Source organism: Lepus europaeus, chromosome 9 (genome assembly GCF_033115175.1).
Source record: "Lepus europaeus isolate LE1 chromosome 9, mLepTim1.pri, whole genome shotgun sequence".
NCBI lineage: Eukaryota > Metazoa > Chordata > Mammalia > Lagomorpha > Leporidae > Lepus > Lepus europaeus.
Window position 1 is genome coordinate 57,885,830 of NC_084835.1, and position 21,048 is coordinate 57,906,877.

At 42.3% G+C, this 21,048-nt stretch overlaps 1 protein-coding gene across 3 annotated transcripts in view; it reads left to right on the forward strand.

Moving 5' to 3' along the window:
• Nucleotides 1–21,048, forward strand: part of PIEZO2 (piezo type mechanosensitive ion channel component 2) — a 460,107-nt gene that overhangs the window by 411,969 nt on the left and 27,090 nt on the right. For 2 of the 3 annotated variants that reach the window (XM_062201350.1, XM_062201351.1), the window contains 6 exons: nucleotides 2,182–2,241; nucleotides 7,036–7,202; nucleotides 8,672–8,838; nucleotides 16,453–16,914; nucleotides 17,453–17,711; nucleotides 19,006–19,188. In XM_062201350.1, the coding sequence (XP_062057334.1) occupies nucleotides 2,182–2,241; nucleotides 7,036–7,202; nucleotides 8,672–8,838; nucleotides 16,453–16,914; nucleotides 17,453–17,711; nucleotides 19,006–19,188 (1,298 nt within the window). Of the gene's footprint in view, nucleotides 1–2,181; nucleotides 2,242–7,035; nucleotides 7,203–8,671; nucleotides 8,839–13,956; nucleotides 14,125–16,452; nucleotides 16,915–17,452; nucleotides 17,712–19,005; nucleotides 19,189–21,048 lie in introns of all 3 variants that reach the window. The other variant, XM_062201352.1, reaches the window with a different exon arrangement.

Below are 21,048 nucleotides of genomic sequence, written 5' to 3' on the forward strand. Positions count from 1 at the left end.
ACCAAAGATCATAGAAAATACATATTATGTAAAGGTTATGTATGAAATCCAACATTTTTTTCTCCAAAATAAAGTTACCCTTCATTTCACTTTTTCACCAACTCTTGGAAATGCCTTCCTATTCATTCAGCACCGTGTTGGTCCCAGGCACCTTATCTGCGGGTTCCCTCTGCCGACTTGGAACACATTCTTCACAAGGTTCTGTCCTTGTGAGGCAGCAGGTGCTTAGGAAATGCTTTCTGTGCAGTCACTCCCTGGATGCTTACAACAGCTCAGGAGCATTTTCTTAGTCCTGCTACACAGATAACAAATACAATTCTAGAGAGTGAAGCATAACCATTCAAGTTACGCCTGAAGTCACATAACCATTCAAGGAGTATTGGATCTGGATCTTGTAGCAAACTTCTGGGCTTTTAAACCTATCTTAACTAGTAAGGAAAGCACATATGTATATTTTTAAATCTTAATGATATAGAAACCACAGAGCTGCTTTTCAAAAAATATAGGTAGACAATAGCGTGGGATCAGAAAAAGAAAGAATTTCTTGTTGCTAGAAGTGTCAGGGAATGCTTCATGAAAAAATAGTATTTGAATAGAGACTGACGTTCTGGCTGAAGAAAGTAAGGCCATGTAAGGAAACGAAAGGCTCGGTCAGCTTGGCTGGCAAGGATAAGATGTAAAACAGCAGTAGAAAACAGGATGGAGAAACAGGATTTACCAGGAAGTACATTTGAGAAGAATAACTGGACTAAAATCATGAATGGTCTATCTAAGACCATTGGGTTACCGTTATGGTGGGAAGAATCACTATATTCCTAAATTTGTACATATGAAATGCGTGAATTTTGTATACCTTAAATAAAATTTTTAAAAATCCAAAAAATTTAATTAATTAAACTAAATTTTAAAAAGATAGGGTTACCAGGTAAAATGCAATAAACCTCATTAAATTTGTATTTTCTAGATAAACAACAAATAGTGTTTAGTTCAAGCATAATTTAGGCATATTTCATTGAATACACTTAGATTAAAAACTTTTGCTTAACTGAAATTAAGACTTAACTGGGTGTTCTATATTTTCACTTGTTAGGTCTGACAATATTAGCCTTGAATGAGAGGTTATGAAATAAAATGAGGGGCTGTCATTTGGCCTAGTGGTTAAGAGGCCCTCATCCCATATCCGAGTACCTGGGTTCACTTCCCTGTTCCGTCTCCTGACTCCAGCTCCCTGCTAACACAGACTGTGGGAGGCAGAGGTGATAACTCTAGTAATTGGGTCCCTGACACCCATGTGGGAGTCTTGGATTGCATTCTCAACTCCCAGCAGCAGCCCTGATCCAACCCTGGCTGTTGCAAGCATTTGAAGAGTAAATCGGCGGATGGGAGCTCTCTCGTCTTCTCTCTCTTTGCTTCTCAAACAAATTCAAAAAATATTTAAAGAAATACAATGACATCCTATGATGTCCTTTTAAGATATTACACATTAAATTTGCAACATCATCTCAAAATATTAAAAATTAAAATTTCATAACATATCAGGAATCAGTGAGCTTTCTGTGTAAAGGGACAGATGGTAAATGTGAGGGGTCTTCAAAAGTTTCTGGAAAGGGAGTGTTAGGAAAAAACAATTGATCGCTTCTTGGCCGTTTGGCTAAGATCAAGTGTAGGAAAAAACAATTGATGAATTTCAAAAAATTGCACCAAAATAAATGTAATTTTTGGATTCCATTTTCCATGAACTTTGTGAAGTGTCCTCCTATGTTTGGTTTTGCCATCCAGAAAGGCTCTGTTACAGCTCAGCTCTGCCGTGGTGGGGTCAAAGCAATCAGAGATAACAGATAGGCATGGCTGTATTCTGGTTGGCTGTGAATTTCACATCATCTTCACATCCACAAAGTCTGCTTCTTCAGTGTTTGTGCAACTGTTAAAGATACGACCACCATTCTGAGTTCACGGGCAATGTAACAGCTGTGGGATTTGGCCTACCCTTGGTAGACAGGGTTCTTGTCCAGTGGTGTAAGAACACTCTGTGAGTTCACACAACTTAGCCCCAGATGCTCTAAAGACAGGCAGAGTGCCTGAGATGTAATTACAAAATTCCTTTTCATCTGGAAGGACAGGATTGGCATGACATTTACCCTAAAGGGAATTTAACTCCTCTTTGTTGAACGTGCTTGGCAGGTGCGGTGGAATGGGAAGACCGAGAGGATGAGCCTGTCAAAAAGAAATCCGATGGCCCAGGTAACACAGTAAAGCAAATGTGAGGATTTGAAGTGATCCCTGCCCAGGTGGTCCACCACGGAAGACTGCCTGACAGGTCCCGACCCAAGCACCCTTTCTGGATTATGACTGTGACTAAGTAATTGCATCCCTTGAATTCTCATCTCCCCTGAAATTGCAAAGTGACTCCTGAAAGCAGGTCTGGCCTTTCTACTGCTGGATAAAATGTTGGATTCCTGTCGGGCTCTGAATTCCTTTGTGTGATTATGTTTGAAAGAGGGCGTTAGTACATTCTAAACTTCCCATGGAAGTCATCAGACTAGAGGCGCAAAAGATACTGGTTCTGTTTTTGCAAAATCTATTACTTATTTTTAACTGATCCCTAATAGTTAGACATACTTATGGTGTTGTACCTGAGCGAGTGTAAACAAAGGAGCACCACACATTGATAAAATTTGATGGCCCTTTATTGCCGGCGGTGGAGAGTGGGCTCATGCCCTAAAGAACTCTCGACCCTGAAGCCCAAAGCAACAGGGTTTATAAAGGCAAAAACCACAAAATCAGAGGGGAATACATGGTTGCTAGAATCAGGGGGAATACATGGTTACTGGGATCAAGCTGACCTAAAACCTATGTGAAACTAGTATCAATTATAATTTGACAATTCCAGCTACAATTTTAACAATCTTAATTATAATCTTGACATTAATCCAGGTATTGGTTTTAATCATATGTAGGACATAGACAAATTACATTTTTATCATTAACCCAGGTGCAGCCTATTCATTTCCAAGCTTGAGCGATCATGCTAGGGGGGGTTCTATGCTCTGCCAACTGTGATGTAGTGGACTGCTATTGTCCAACTGTTTTAGATCGTAATTTCAGACCAGAGTCTCATGGTGGGGGGGGGGGGGTACCTTCCCAGAATGGTCTCAGGTTCTCCAAAATGGAGTCTCTACTGTCAAGGTGTTATTCAGTGGGACACAGTATGATAATTTGATGCTAATGGGTGATGATTAAACCAGGGTAATTAGCATACCCTTCACCTCAAGCCTTTATCATTGCTTTGTGTTGAGAACATTTAAAATCCTGTCTTCTAGCTAATTTAGGATATAGAGTAAATTATTATTGGAAGAACACGGAAACAAGTTAAATGAGAGCTGAGTAGAATTGGGAAGAAAAGAAGGACTCTAGAAGCTTGGGACAGCCTCATCCTTTAGGAAGGGAAAACCAAGCCCCAGAGAATCTGTGACTTGCTCAGGACTCTGCAGCTTCAAAGTGACCAAACCAGGCACAGAACCCTGTCTAATAACTCCTGCCCAGTGTGGGTGCCACTTGGGCTTCTCATGCTATGTGGTTTGGAGGAAGGTTCCTCCCTGCAGGAAGGAGAGCCAAACAGACCCAACAAAAGCCCCCCAGAAAGGGAGCTCAGTGCCTCTCTAGTTCTGTTCCATGCCATGCACCCCCTGCACTCACCCCTCAGGGATTCCTGTGCATGTTCTTCACCAGACAGGGAGAGTCAGGCTCCACGACTCCCAGTGCAAATCCAAGGGGACTTCAAAAAGTTCGTGGAAAACCAGAACTGAAAGAAACGCATTTGGAGGATACAAAATATTGTGAGGTTAATGTGCAGATTTTTCATAAAATGCATTTTCATAATCTTTTGAAAACTCCATGTAAGCATGGATTTCAAACATTTTTGCACCAAAATACACTTAACTTTTAATTCCATTTTTCTACATACCTTGTAAAACTGCTTGAACTTCCAAGACTGCCAATTGTTGAATGAAACTTCTCCCAGGCAGTCGCATTACTTACACTTGGTCTTCCATTTCCACACCAGATGCACATCTATGTGGAGCCAGATATTGTATTATTTACAGCAAAGCTTTATCCAATAATAGTGTCTAAAAATTTAGATTGCCCGTCTTGTTTGCTAAGCACTTTTCCCAGATATTTGGGCATATTATTTTGTTTAACCCTCTCAAAAGCTCACTTCCCCACTTAAAACCAGAAACTGAGGCAGAGTGATGAACTTTTCCAAGTCTATTTAAATGCTAACGGCTCACGACCCAGAGTGACCTGTCAGTGCTCCACCCTAATACTCCCATGGTAAAGTAAATAAAGGGAAAATGAAAACCCTAATGTCATGGGTTAGTTAGTGGTCACCCAGGTTAACAAAGTGCGTGTTGCTGATGTCTCCAATGCAGCAAATTTGGCTTTGCCCAGCACAGCAAAACTATTAAACTGTTTTTTGCCACTTCTAAGAAACTAATTGAGAATTTGAGAAAAATTGTCAAAGGTATGAGGAGCTGCTAAAATGTAGTAATAGGTATAAACCCAAGTCCTTCATCTTCTAGGAGCCAAACTTCAGCTGCCAGAGGTCAGATTTCTACACAAAGCAGTGAGGGATTCTATCCAAACCAGTGTGGGAAAGATGTACCTTGCTCACGGTTGTTTGAAAGGGGAGTGGGTAGAGGGAGAACCGTGGGTGTCCCAGCATCTGCCGCTCAGAGCTGCTCTAGGGAATCCACAGCACCGGTCCCTCTCGGGGAGCAGCTGCCTTCTTCCAGGGCTGCTCTGCTCAACAGAGGGCACTCTCCCTCCCCACTTCTTAAAGCACACCTCCTGCCAGACTGTCAGCTGTCACGTCCTTACACACAGGTTCTGGGGAGCAGGAGCGTCAGCCTGGACTGGAAACAGCTTCCTTCACACAGGGCTCCAGATTCACACCTGGGCCTCCGAGGAGAGGGGGTGATGTCATTCTGCCACCTCCTTTCCCCGGTCGCAGCTGTCTTCCCCAGGCACAGCTGGGGACTCCAAGATCCCGTTACCCTATTAGGACCTTTTCCCTCTTCTTTGTGGCCACCTGGCCCCTGTCTGGACTCCGCCCAGGAGCCATTCCATTCACAGTTCCACTTCCCTGTTTCCTTTGGAGAAGAGCAAACTTTCCACCTGAGAGGTCTGCCTTCCTCCCAGGCGCTCAGCTTGGAAACTACCTTCACTTTCTTCCATTACAAAGCTGAACTGTGATTCACACTGTGGTTTTTGGAGAGAGAAGCTGTGGAGGGCAAAAGTGAGCCATTCAAAGGTCACCGCTGATTACACCAGATGAGGGGTCCACCAGCTGTGCCGCCCACGGGTGCCTCCTCGGGCGCAAATGACTGACTTAGACAAATGGGTAGGACAGGTGGTTAACATGGTATTTTTCCTCTTTTGATTTTTTATTGTGTGTATATGTGTGTGTATGCAACATAACACGCTCTTTTGATATACACATATGTAGTGAAATGATCACCAAGGTCAAAGACATTGACCTAGCACCTGTCACCTGTCAGCTTCCGTAGTTACCTTTTGTGTCCCATAAGAATGTCTAAAGTCTTCTGTCTCAGCACATTTCCAGTACACAATACAATATCATTAACTGTAGGTCTCATGTTGTACGTTAGCTCCCTAGAATTACTCATCCTACAGAACTGTTCTCCTCCAATTCCCCACCCCCGCCCCAGCCCCTGGTAAACACCACTCTGCTCTCTGCTTCTCTGAGTTTGATTATTTCAGACTAGTGAGATAATACAGTATTTGTTTTTATTTATCGTATTCATCTCATGTAACACAATGTCCTCGTGATCATCCATGTAGTCACAAATGATGCGATTTCCTTTTTATGGCTGAATAATATTCCAGCAAGTGAGATCACAGCTGTGGAAGTCCTCAAACCTTTCTCAGTGATCGAGGAACTCGTGTTTACATCTCTGAGGGTGCTGTGGGTCATGCTGGCTCTGTATTTGGGAGTCCCAGCCTCCCCAGGTCACAGCTCCAGCTGAAGAAGAGATCTAATATCACAAGGATCTTAAGGTTTTTTTGACTGGGAGTGGAAGGTTTGATCCCATGTACAGAATTTTGTAGGTAGCACAGCTCAGTCTACAAAGTTATGATGGTGATAATTTAGAGACCTTATAGACATACTCTTTGTGCATTGAACTTTTCACAAAATAGCTTTTAGGTGACTTGACAGAAATGCAAATGTCGTGGGAGGCACGAAAGTCTGACTACATCAACAGAACTGTGTTCAGCAACAGCCCTTACTTAAGGGTAGAAGAGACTGATAGGGAATCACTGAAGGACCCAGCAAGCTGAATACAGGCTGTTTGTATCCCTATGTCAATAATGAATCCATCTTTAACACAGCCTCTACTTTTTAATGAGACATATTGAAGTCAGCCGTGCTCATCTGTGGGTTCTGCGTCCATGGACTGAATCAACCATGAATCAAAAATATTTGAAAAAATATACTGTGTAAACATTACATATCTTTATTTTGGTCATTATTCCCTAAACAACACAGTATGACAACTATCAGTATAACCTTTACATTGCATTAGGTGTTATAAGGAGTCTATGGGTGATTTCCAGTCAGTGAGAAGGTGTGCATAGATTATATGCAAATACCACACTGTTTCATATTGAGGGCTTGAGCATCTTTGGATTTTGCTATCTGCAGGGTATGCTGGAATCCATTTCCCATGGATACTAAGGGACTCCCTGGAGGTGGAACCATACTGAATGATATGTTGACCAAAGATGACTAATTCTGTCTTTGTCTGGTGTGGATTCTGCCACTGCATGAGTGGTGAGCCCCTGCATGGCAGCTGTCCCCCATGTCCTGCAGAGGGTCAGGTGCCCCACCTCTCACTGGGAGCTCAGAGCAAAGCACACAGCCTGGCTTTGGCAAAACATCGCTGCTCCACATGAAAGCCACACTGTTTCTGAAGTCATGTTCATTCAGAATCACATTGTCCCCCTTCCTCCTAGACAACATCATCAAAAGGATATTTAACATCTTGAAGTTCACCTGGGTGCTGTTTCTGGCGACCGTGGACAGTTTCACTACGTGGCTGAACTCCATCTCCAGAGAGCACATTGACATATCCACAGTTTTGAGAATTGAGAGATGCATGCTGACCAGGGAAATTAAGAAGGTAACATTTTTGATGGTGTAGTTCTTTTTTCTTCCTCCCACACTAAAAGGACTTTAAAAGTCAATAGCTGGTTGATGCATTTTGTTGCAAAAGACAGGATCTCATTCTTTTTTTTTAATGTATTACTGCTGAATAGTATTCAATCATGTGTATATACCAAAATTTCTTTATCTGGTCATCAGTTGATGGACATCTATGCTTAGTGAAATAAGCCAGTCCCCAAAAGACAAATATAATACGTTTTCCCTGATTTGTGGTACAGAGAACAAAAAAATGCAATATATGAGCAAAATTGACATTTTGAGATTTGATTATTGTGTATAGCCCTTGTCTATACTCTTGAGGAACAGTAGTTTTTTCTACTTACTACTTTTTCAAGTCTTCATTTGGTGGAGGGTTAATCTTGTGCTTACAAAGTAAAGTGAAAGTATGTCATTGTGAAAATTAAAAGAAAAGTAAGAAAACAAGGCAGAGGGAAGGTGACAATGAGGGAGGGAGGGAAGGAGGAAAGGTATCATTGTGCTCTTAAAACTACATATGAAATTTGTTCCCTTTATATGAATTTTAAAAAGTAAAACAAAGTCAGTATTTAAAACTCTAAGGAGGATCACACAAAATGTTTTCTTTCTGGGTAGTTGTTGCCCTAATTATTTGTCTTTTCTATATATTTAAAGCTGTTCCACACTCAGAATTAAAATAATAAAAACGCTAAACACACACAGACACACACACACCCCATCTGGGGAATGATAACTGGTTCATGCATTCCGTGCTCTCCCCTCACCAGAGTTTGCAGGCTTAAAAGCCCTATCATGCTCTGTAAAGGAAATTTGACCTGAAACTTAATTAGAATATATGAAGAGCAACAAAAATATGGTCATCTGTGACTTATAGATGATCTCTTAAAATAATACAGGTTGAACATCCCTCATATGAATATCTGAGCTCTAAAATGCTCCACAATATGAGTGCTGATGTGAAACACAAGTGGAAAATTCTCATGAGACAGGTTGAAGTCCAAATATAGATGCACTAGAAACATTGTATACAATTATCTTCAGCCTGTGTGTCCAGGGTGTTTATGAGACATAAATGAATTTCTTGTTTAGATTTACTTCTTGTCCCCAAGATATCTCATGATGCATATGCAAACATTCCAAAATTCAAAAAAAAAAAATTCACAATCTGAAATACTTCTGGTCCCAAGCATTTTAACTAATACTCAATTTGGAGGTCATTTCTGGGAGATTACTATCATTTAGCAAAATTATCTACATATAAGAAGGGGATTTCTTGTCTAGACTTACCTAGAAATGTTGACTACCATTGCATCCGATGAGTCAACATCCATCTCCAGTTTGATTAGTTGGCTTTAGTGCATGAGAACAGAGTCATCTCTACAAGAGGTACCAAGGCCTGTGCAGGTTAGGGCTCCCACAATAACTGTGTCAATGTCCCCTTCTCCTCAGGGCAATGTTCCGACACGGGAGAGCATCCACATGTACTATCAGAACCACATTATGAACCTTTCCAGAGAGTCGGGACTGGATACCATTGACCAACGTCCTGGAGCTGCCGCAGGGGCACAGCCAGCGCACAGGATGGATAGCTTAGATTCACATGACAGTATCTCCAGGTATTGCCCTTTCCAAACAGTGGGTTTGCTTTGGAAAAAGGTGAATGAGATGGACGTATCTAATGAATGTATGAGGTGAGGGTTAACTAAAAACGTGCATGGTCCCCAGCATCTGCAGGCATTCTCCAACAGAGCACAGGAATATTGTCCTGGCCTGGATGGAGTCCCATAACACCTGATATCAACAATAAACTTTTAGAAATTCCCCTATCCTTTGCAAGAAGGATAAAGAGATTTCCAACCTGGTGGCCAGGAAGAATGATCCTCCCCAGTCCCCAGGTTACTGTTCGTGTTGAGGGCTGCATCTCTGGTGCCTTTCAAAATTAGCTGCTCTGCAGAATATCTGCTGTATTAGGTCTTCCACCTTCCACTGCCACCCTTGGTCTTTTCCTTGCAGAACTGCCACTTTAAAGAGCACAGTAAAGACTCCCGAAATGATCTGTGAGCATCTGTCACCTCTGAGTTTTAGCATCGTGTGCCTCATTTCACAAAAGGATAGGCAGGTGACATACCTGAATGAGTAGAGACCATGCTTGGAGCATTTGCCTTGGTCCTCCAGTAAGCACTATACATGGATTACATCTTGTTGCCATCCCTACTGACAAAATCCAATTACACAGGGCATAAGAAACTTACCCAACATCACACAGGTAGGAAGTTAATTAAAGCAAACCCAGGATCCAAAACCACATGATTCAACTCAGATACCCAAGCTCTAAACCTCCATTGAACTGTATCTCTCATTGCTTTTTCCTGTACCCAAGGCTGATTCATTGTGTAGTCCAGAAAAGCCTCTAGATTCTTTGCACCATACTATTACAGGCATCTGCTGCCAGCTGTTCAGAGCTAGCTTCTAAGTAAAGCAGAAGTCCCTGTCTAGGCAGAAAATTTACATTGTCAAGGCAATTTGCTAGACTGAATGAACTACACCTTGCAGCCATCTTCATGGGGCAAACATTGTACCACTAAGGACATGCATGTATTTTTCTCCCATTAAGCATGTTAAAAAGCAGCTGTTCTAAACCAGAACCTGGGCTCGGTTCCATAACACACACATAAGAATTGGATTTGTCCCCTAAAGGTTTTAAGCCTGGGAAGAATCTTTTGAGGTAAGATCATTGCCTCCTAAAACACCTGCTGTAGTAGCTGAGCAGTGGGGATTGGCTGCCTCCTGCTTGTTGGTATAGGAGTCACACTTTCTATAGGGAGCAAGCCTCTGATGGCTGGGGGAAGATTTGTCCTTCACAAATTCTGCATTGAATATCTTTCTAGGTACAATAGGGAAAGGAACTGAGACCATTTTATAAATAGCAAACCCAAAATAGTTGACAAAATTGAAATGACAATGTTAGTAATAGGGATAGGTGAGTTTTTTTTTAAAAAAGCTTTACGTTGAAGAGCTATTTTTAACTGTTGCTGAATTGCAACATTTTGCTGTATTTGTGCATCTCTAATTGTGTCTGTTCTTTTTTCTGCTCAATCATTATCTATTGATGCAGATCCACATTTATTGGTATGAAAAGGTATTAGTTTCCTATTAGTAAAACCTAAAATTTTAAAACAGTGTGTATAATAAAGTCTTATTTTTATTTAAAATACATTTCATGAATATATTGATGTAAGTGTACAATTTGTACAAATGAAACCATTCATGGATATATCCCTTCTTGTCCTCACAAAATTGATATTGAGTCTTAGAGGGATAACAGAACAGAATGCATCCATAGAAGAGATTACATGTTGCCTTCAATTTGGGATTAATCTTTGCTTATTTATAAGTCCAAAGACACAAATATTTCAATTATTATTTTTTTATGAGAAGAAACATTTAGGACAGAAATCCCATCAGGGTTTCAAGGTCAAAATGTTTATTTCCCAATTGAGATTCTGTTAAAGTGGTTCTAATTCCTAGAAAAATTCCTAGATTATTAGAAAAATGTGTCAGTGTAATAAAACTCTTTCTACACAAGCATGTGCACATTTCAGTTCTGACTTCCTGCAACTGTGAGTAATATTCAAAGTTACAAAGGGAACACTCAGTAGGCTCTCCTCTGAATGGTGGTGTCAGCAGAGCCTCACTGTGTCTGCCTGGGACAAATTCCATTAAGACGAAAAGGGACTTCAATTTTCAGCAAATCATAATAAGTGCCAGTTGAAAGCAACCAACCTTCTTAAATTTGTTCTTGTTGCAACAACTGTCTCTATAGGTCATTATATTAAACCTGACTTCATTTTAATACTAAAACTTAAGATATGTTTCTACCCTCATTCTTCCTAAATCTTCAGTGTTCCAATTTATCTCCTGGTAGCTCCTCCCCTAATGATAAGTGGAAGCAGCATGAACAGGTGTGTGAAAGTGTGTATGTGTGTGTGAAGCAGGGTGGTGAGGGAGGCAAGGTGTGGCGGGCCCTTGCAATGCTGACTAATGCTGCTTCCTAGGTCCAGGGATGGATGAAGGTGAACTGGGGAATCTAGACATTTCCAGCTCCACCCACTTTAGAATCTTTTCATGACCCAGTAGCCGTTTCTCAAACAGCCCAGGAATGGTTGGATGCGGGAAATGCTGAGATTCCCTGCAGATATATTTCCCAGAAGATGTTCCATTTATTCGAGGAATCAGTCATTCATTTTTGCATGATATTTACAAAGTTCCACTGCCCTAAGTTTTGGACAGTGCTGCATTTATGACTTCACAAAGTTTATGGAAAAATTAAAATATGTTTATTTGGATGCAAATTTTTTAGGATCTATTTATCTTTTTTTAATAATACACATTTCCATGCTCTTTTTGAAGACCCCTTATACTGAATAAGAACTGAGTCCAATCCAAACAACATTTTGATTTTTCAAGAATCTCATAATAAAAGATTGCAGACACCTCTGGTTTACTTAACTGAAAGCTGTGTTCGTGTTCAACTGGAATTGTTTTTCTCAGATAGTGAAAAATATAATCATGTACCTGCGTAGCATATAATTTGATTACTACACCTTTGCATCTTTTCTTCAAGAAAATATGCTGAATTAAAATGTAATGTATAGTATTTTTTCAAGTGTCTTTTTTTTAAACCACCTTTCTTACCTTGTTTCATAATCCAGATTTTTTTTTTTCACTTGGGTCCCTAAGCTTGGCAAGTGAAGGATGGTGATTTTTCTTCAGTCACCTGTGTGAAACTAACAGTATTGGATTACAGTTCTGTCGAGCTGTGTTCTACTCCCAAAGAGGAAAACCACATATAAATACAGGCTCACTCCATAAAATTCCAAGAGTTTCCCAGACACCTGAATATCATACTTGAAAGCTGCTTCCTATCCAGCTGCTGACCAAATCAAATGCATCAAAGAATATGAGAAAGAAAATTCAAAATAAATTCCCATTAAATAAACATACACAATTTTTATAATAGTATCTTTTAACTGCATAATGTTACAAAACATCTAATTAAGAAATTACCTCAATAATAGAAATCATAACTGAGAAGAAAGAAAGAGAATGAAGAAAAACTGGATAAGATGAAATCAAGTAATTGCCTTTAAATCTGACCCAAGATCACAAATGTGAAATCATATTCAAGATTAAAAATTCATGGGTTACATTTTTGCAAAGATTGCCAAAATGTCTTCCAAAATATAAATGGTCAGTCAACAAATAAATTTACTAGAAAGCCAAAGTTGTTAAAATTCACTTTTGATGTAGTTGGACTTTGTTTCCAACCACAGAGTCCATTAATTACACATAGGGTTTGACAGACTTTCCTTCTTAATGGCTGAGTCGCACTCCCAGTGTCTCTATTTGAGGAATCTTCAGATCTCCAAATAGTAATCAGTCTACACTGGACATCCAGGAAGCCATACTGACTGCTGGAAAGACAGCAGTCTTCCCTAGAAAAGTCTCTGCTTATGGATGCACCTGCTCCACCAAGAAGGGTCTGAGGGTCTGGTGAGTCACAAGAGGATCCTCCCTCGCGAGGACACCAGATCTTGCGCCAGCCTCCGCATCCCAGATGTTTCACCTCTAGACATACAGTAGATGAGGTCAGGGTGGGAACCTAACCAGTGAGTTTTGGTAGTGGAATGGCCACAATTTCCTTCAAGTCCAGATTTACAATGGCAAACATTTTCCTACTGGCTACCTTACAGAATCAGGTAGCATCTACATTTCCCGTAGATAACAAATTGGCTTAATCATTATCTTCAGAGAGGCATTCCCAAAGGAGAGGGGGTGGCTGTCATTCAAAGCACTTCACCTACAAGGTGCTGGGAGCATCATCTCAGCCAGAACCTGCCATCCTTCTCTCCATGACTGCCACTCCATTGGGTAGCAGGAGGTGAGGAGCTTAACCAGTGGTTTCTCCCCCTACTGACATCCACCAACACCTAAACCCAGAATGGAAACCAATCAAAATGAAAAGTTAACAGACAAAATGAAGCTGGCATTGCTAGAATTCCTTTCTTATTTTCTTTGTAACATTTTATGTTATTTTTTGATGTTGGTTTATATCCAAAGCATATCAAACCAGCATCTCTTCTACATGCAAGGCATTTAATTTGGCTTAACTGAATATCACTCAGAAAATGGGGTGGAAAATTCAGTGTATTGTACTATTCCTGAGCTTCCCTCTCTGATTTTGGAGACGGTGTTGGAAAAAAAAAAAAGATTAACATCTTTTATATAAATTTTACATAAGCAATTATTTCTGCATAAGCCATCGGGTTCATAAATGCTCTCAATGAACTCAGAATGGCTATTCCAAGCAAAGCATGTTTTCTTTAATAATTAACAAAATGCTTTTGCAAGGTTATTATATCAGTTCTGCTTTGTGAGAGAACTAAAGGGATTTTTCTCATGATTCTATTTTCCTGTCCCATCCAGAGAGTGCCATTTGATCGTTGACCGCTAGCCAATATATTCTTTTAAACTCCAGTGCTCTTGTGTTTTATTGTCCCGCCAAACAGGTCCTCCCCTGTCCTGGAGCCCCGCTGCAGTGGTGGTCGTTGTTGGCGGTGTTGATGTTGTGTGTGATTTGCTGCATGGCAGTGTGTCGGTCAGTCGACCCGTGTGTGACGTGATGTACCACTGGCGTTTTAACACTGTGTTTCTGTAACTGTTTGCGCTGCTAGCTGCTACACTGAAGCAACCATGCTGTTCTCAAGGCAGTCTACCCTTGATGATTTAGATGGACCAGACACGGTTCCCAAAACAAGTGAGCGCGCACGGCCTAGGCTCCGTAAAATGTTCAGCATGGATGTGTCCTCTTCATCTGCTGACAGTGGCAGTTTAGCGTCAAGGTGCTTAACTTGTGCATGCTTTGTTTCCTACTTTTCTCATCTTCTCCGTTTGGTGTGTCATTGCCAATCTAAGTTTTTTGGATGTATGTCATTTTTTTTTCATTTTTATTTTACGAATTTGCATGACTAACAAAAACATACCCAATGCCTTTTCTGAAATATACTTGTTCCCAGGATAGCACTGTATGAAATGAACTGCTCCTTAATTTTTGTCTGTTAGAAGTTTCTTAAAAAGCCTTGTGATTGACAGTCTCCTCCATTTTTAAAATATTTCACGTTTTCTCTTTTTCCAAGACATAACGCATGTTTCTTGCATGATGTGGAACTGTAGTGGGCAACCCTCATAGTGGAAAATCTATCAGGAAAGGTAGAAAACTTTGATTCATGATTTTACCCAAAATGACATGCAATCAAGAAACTGAAAATCTGCCGTGTGTAGTCATTTTCAGTTAATACAGAACAAATCGCCCACATGTTATGATCTAAACCGACATAAAAATCAAAACGTATCTGACCATTTACTGTTGAAAAGAATATCACTATGCAACAGAGTCTCACGCTGTAGACTCCCACTTAGCTCATTTGGAAGAAGATACTTTGGGCTTACGTCTCCTCATTAAATCCCACCATAAAACAATCCTCATTGGGAAATGAAAACATTTGTATAAAATCCACAAAACTGTTTCTGAACTCAGAGTGGTCAGCAGGGGCAGCAGCTGTGTTTATCCTGACATGAAAATGACCGAATCCCAAACAACTGTCACTCTGATCTGCGTAGAGGCAGATCAGAGGAGTGTTGGCAACCCCATGTGTATCTTGATGCTGTGCCGCAGTGTGGTGGGGCCTGGCACCAGTGAGACTACCCTGCTGTGTGAGATGTCCTCATGCTGGCTCTGCCGTCCCACTCTGTTGAGTCCTGCAGGGTCCCCCAGCCCCTCAGGGCCAGGCACGATCCCAAGCCACAGGGACCATGCTTAGTCTGTTATCTTCATCTTGGAGCTTACACTGGGTGTGGGGCTGACTCCAATGCTTAGAAAATTTCCACCTGATGGGTTAATTTCATGGCTTTCCTAAGAGGCCATATGATTGAGATAAGTGTTAACAAAAATCCAGCTTGGCCTTAGACTCGTAGAGCCTTCTACATGATATGCACACTTAGGGCCAAAGCCTTGGAGATGTTAAACACCTGCGTGGGCATCAAGGGCTTGCACAAATCTGTCCCTCACACCCAGGGTGCCAGGAAGGGCTCTTAGAGGCTCACCCATCTGTCACTCACTGAGATGTCTACACTGGCATCTATCACAAGAAAACAGGATCAAATATGCACAGCTGAGGATCTTAGTGTTTATGGAACCCAGCTGCTCACTTGGACCATTCAGAAAATAGGACTTATCTCAGTTGCTAACCCAGGATACACCTGCATCTTCCCGGTTCTCAACACTCTCCCCTTAGTCCTCCCTACTCTCCCTTTCAAAGGCTGGATGTGTCTTGGGTAGACAATCATAAAGAGATGTGGCTGCTCTGTTCCCATTTCCAGCCTTTCGGTCGTGCACCTGACAAGGAAGGTTGGATAACAAAGGAATACAAGGAGAGGAAAGATACAAGAAAAGAGAACAGGATGCCCAATGTAGGGAGTGATGATAAGAGTGACGAAGTCTTCACCTGGGAAAAGAGCAAAGGGTGGGCGCTGCCATGGTTAAGATCACCAGTGAAAAATGGCTGGGGGCTGGAGGGATGCTGGACATTCACTCAGGTGGACACACATCAGCAAGAAAGAGGCAGAGAAGGAGACAGCTGGGAGGGAAAGCAAATGTCAAAGAAAGGTGACTTTTTTTTAAGGCTTCCACTTGGTTAGCTTATCCAAAACGTAATTATTGCTGGAGGCAATGGCTAGGTCCCTTGTGTAGGACTGAGAGTGGAACCCTACAGAAGGAGACGGGCCTGGCCTTCCCTTTCCACGTGGCTCTTCTTGAAAACAGCTTGAACGGTAGGTATGTGATGCTGGGTGTGTGTTGACTTGGAAATCAACCCCGGAACTCACGGCTGTGTCTTCTGCCTACTGTTAGGAACACCTGTGTGTACAGGCGGGCTTTGTGCCTGGCCAGTCCTGTGATGGGCTTTTGCCTCGGAAAGGTAGCCTTGCAATTGCTGCAAAGCAGAGTAGATACACAGCAGATGGGCGGCAGGAAAGATGGGGTATTGTCTTTCCTCGCGGGCTTGGATGTGTTTACTCAGGAGCTCTGACGCCATCTCTTGGGAATTTGGAGAGGTCGCGAGGGGAGTGGGTACTGAGCCAAGGGCATTGTGCCCGTCCCTTTGTCCCTACAGCGAGCCCACGCAGTGCACCATGCTGTACTCACGCCAGGGAACGACGGAAACCATCGAGGAGGTGGAGGCTGAGCAGGAGGAGGAGGTGCTGGGAGCAGCACCCCAGCCCGGGGATGCTGAGGCCGAGGAGGAGGAGGAGGAGGAGGCGGAGGAGGAGGAAGTAGAGGAGGCAGAGGAAGAGAGGGAGGAGGAAGAGGAGTTCCCCGTGGGGGCTGAGGACTCCAGCCTCACGCCGGAGGAGGAGCTGCCGCAGTTCAGCACGGAGGACGGGGATGTGGAGGCCCCGCCCTCCTACAGCAAGGCCGTGAGCTTCGACCACCTGTCCTTCGGCTCACAGGACGACTCCGGGGCCAAGAACCACATGGTGGTGAGCCCCGACGACAGCCGCACCGACAAGCTGGAGTCCAGCATCCTCCCCGCCCTGACCCACGAGCTGACCGCCAGCGAGCTGCTGCTGAACAAGTGAGTCCAGTCCAAGAGTCAAAGCCACCGCTGTGGCCCCGCAGCCAGGGGACTTCAGCAAGGTCATGGGGAATGGAATCAGGAGATAAATGTCTTTAGGTACAAAAGAATCTTGATATCCATGCATAATTTTTTCACAGGATGTAAATTTTTTGTTTAAAAGTTCTTTCAAATTTTTAAAAAATATTTAGTTAGCTGAGAGGCAGAGAGACAGAGTTCCCATGTGGTGGTTCACTGTCCAAATGCCCACAATATCTGGAGTTGGGCCAAGCTGAAGTAGGAGCTGGGAACTTAATCCAGGTTTCCCACATGGGTAACAGGGATCCAAGGACTTGAACCATCACCTGCTGCTTCTCAGAGTGTGAGTTAGCTGGAATCAGGGGGTGGAATCAAGACTCAAACCCTGGTACTCCAACATACAGCCATTTCCATCGGCCTCCTGACTTGTGTGCTAAAGCAGGAAGGACCATGCTAAGTGGAAATCAGTAATTTGGAGAAACCAAAGACCCATGTCTCATCATAGTATTTGTCTTGCCAGGATGTTCCACGATGATGAGCTTGAAGAGTCGGAGAAGTTCTACGTGGGCCAGCCCCGGTTCCTGCTGCTCTTTTATGCCATGTACAACACGCTGGTGGCACGCTCCGAGATGGTGTGCTACTTTGTGATCATCCTCAACCACATGGTCTCTGCCTCCATGATCACCCTCCTGCTCCCCATTCTGATCTTCCTCTGGGCCATGCTGTCTGTGCCCAGACCCAGCCGGCGCTTCTGGATGATGGCCATTGTCTACACTGAGGTAGGCCTGGGACTGCAGCCCTGAGTCCTATCTGCAATTGCACCTGCCCCAACCCCAGCAGGTTCTTGTACTGTGGGCATTCTGAGATAGGCAAGTTATTGCCGTATCTGTCCTTCCATGCTTCTTACCTCACCCAGGACAGGTGTTTAGGTTATTCTCCTTAAACAGATAAGAAAACAGCTTCTGCACGATTCAATAATGATCTCAGAGTTACCCAGCTCATAAGAGTTGATGAGGCTTTTGAAGCCTGATTCTCTGACCTACAACACCAGCCGCTTTTGCAGAGTGCCTGGTACCACCGGGTGTTCAGTACATGGACAGGGCATTAAATGATACAGTCGGCACTTTGAATAAAGTTTGATGCAGTGTACATAGGTTCCATTTTCAAACCCAAAAGTCAATGTCCACACATCACAATGTAACATAAGCAGCCAGGTGCAAATCTGAGTGGCCAAGAGGGTACATTGTCAGCCGTTCCCTGCTCATGTGAGAGCACCAGATAATTTGCCCAAACATACATACATGCTTTCTTCTCCTGCCCTATTAAATATAGAGATCATACAGTTCCATGAAAATCACAATGAGAATAAAAGGGAGGCTCATTAGACTTTGTGCTTTGGGCCACCCTGACCTTGCATTCATGGGTGAGTGGAGAAGGCTGATTTTCTTCCCTGTGCTCAGAAGCAAAATCTTTCACAGTTGACAGCACTGGAGCTGCTTCTTAAAAGACAGTACTCATGAAAGCTGAGACATTTTATAGATTTATTAGTAATTCAACAGTAAAATTAAAGCAAAATTACATAGGAAGTCATCTCAAAAGTATTCAGTGTACAGCAATACAAATACATGAAAACAAATAAATGAACATTAAAAAATAATAAAATGTAAATACACTTCTGAACAAGCTTGTCCTAAGTACCATATTTCCACATCTGAATAATTCTGTGAGTTATTTAAATCAGTAATCCAATCAAATCCTGTGATCTGATTAAATCAGTATGGGAGTCAATTCCTAGGCAATGGAGAAAGTGACCAACCACACGAATAGTGACCTGAGTGGTCTGATTGGCTCCACTCTGCTTGCACCTACAACAAAGACACTTGCAACAGTGATTTGCTGCTCTTACTCTAAAGTTAGCGGTCTGGAGGGTGACAATGCTACTACTCTACATGATTGTGTACATTCCTAATGGCACATTTGCAAAATGAGTATTTTTCTTATTTTTTATAACATTGTCTCCTCTATAACTCATTGCTGAAAATGAATTTTTTTATTTCTGTCATTCATATGTAGGTGGCAATTGTAGTCAAGTATTTCTTCCAGTTTGGGTTCTTTCCCTGGAATAAGAACGTGGAATTGAACAAAGATAAACCGTACCACCCCCCAAATATCATAGGAGTGGAAAAGAAGGAAGGTTACGTTCTTTACGACCTCATTCAGCTCCTGGCTCTGTTCTTCCACCGCTCGATATTGAAGGTACTGCACCTTACCCAGGTTCCACTTACACTGCTCACCCCTGTGTCACTCTTGGGGCACTCACCCATTAGGAATGGTAGTGGGCGGGGGGTGGGGGGGGTGGGCAAGGTCTACTTCTATGCTTTCCTTTTTTTTGAGTTATATTCATTTAGTGAGCATTTTCTCCAACACTTGGGGTGCTCAGTAATTGAACTTGTAATAAATCTGGGAGAAAGTGTCCCATAGTTCCACCTTGGTGGAATACATAGAAACTACTCCGTGAGTGGTGACATGCTGACATGCAATGGCTTACTGCCTTGATACACTAGCCTCTGCCTGTAGTTTGAGCTGGACATCAGAGAGCTAGTTTGGGATGGGTCACTGGACCTCTTGTCTCCACCCACCTTCTGCCCACCTTTGCCTAGTGGAATTGATTTTGGAGGGCAGCTTCCTGCCGTGAAACCATTAGCATTCAATGAGGGACTAAATATTGAGTAGGTGGTGGAGCCCAGGGCTGTGCTTCTGGTTGCTTGCTGTTGAAGAAGTCCTTGACTTTGCTGTCCCAGGAGGATCTCTGTCCTGTCTCGATTCGCTAACTCTGCTCCCTTTGCTGAGCAGCCATGTGGCTCTTGTCTTCTCGTCCATTGTGAAGTTTCTAAATGCACCATCCACTACTAAGAAACAGATGTTACTGCATAGCATGCACTTTATGTGTTAGTATACCTATTGTTACCACCTTCTTTCCTCCTCTTACTGTGACCGTGTCTGCTTTTATAAAATATCTTAAGTTTTATTTTTATCAAGTAGTGTCATTACCAGTCCTGGGATCCTTTCTAGAACAAGGCTTGGTAGGAGTTAGTGCTTTTACCTTTTGTCCTGACCTAGTGGAAATGCACCCTGGTGAAGATTCTCACTCTGTCTTCCACTACTTTGCAAAGTACCCAGGTCCCAAAGCTCATCTGAAGGAGCCTCACTTGGGTCATTGGCATATGGTAGGTCTGCAAAGCTGCATCATCTAAAGAAGTAAGGTAGCCAGAGTTCAATTTGCCTAAACTTTCCAGTTCCTGTGCCGTGGTGAACATGTTAATTAATTGAGTGTATGCAAGTTACTGATTCTTGGTATGAATACATTAGTGAATGTGTCAACTTTGTTTTGAAATTTTCATTTTCAGAGTTAATGCTTTGCATTCCAGCATTGCACCATGGGGCTGTTTCAGAATTCTCCTGCAGTTTTTGCAGTCCTTTGCATGTTATTACAATTTTCATAAATCTTCAGGCATTTTTACTATTTTTCATCAACATTCAAATAGTTCAACAGCCATATTTTTCTATTTAAAGAATATAGTAAACAAAATTTGGTGTTTCAAATCATTGTGTTTATTCTGTTTCTTTTTTGAAAATTTTGTATCCCAGAAAATGATGACTATATAAGAGACTTGAAATACCAGTATTGTGCTGAAAGCTTGACTAACGATATGAAACATGCTTTCTGGGATGATAGAACTTTTCATAAGATGACACCACTCAACAGTTGTTGAAAAATTAGATCTTTGTGATGCTACTTAGAAAACCAAACATTCAAAACTATGCAGAAATTTCAGAAGTGTGTCCAACTCTTTTAGTTCATATAAATTGCTGTGAATTTTATAAATAATTATAACAGGAGCTGGTATTACGGTAAAGCTGGTTACAATGCTGGCCTCTATATGAGTACCAATTTGGATATCAAGTGCTTCACTGTAATCCAGCTACCTGCTAGTGCACTTGGGAAAGCAGAGGAATATGGCCCAAGTGCATAGGTGCATCCTACACTCACATGGGAGATCCAGATGGAGTTCCAGGCTCCTGGCTTCAGACTGGCCCAGCCCCAGATGTTGTGGC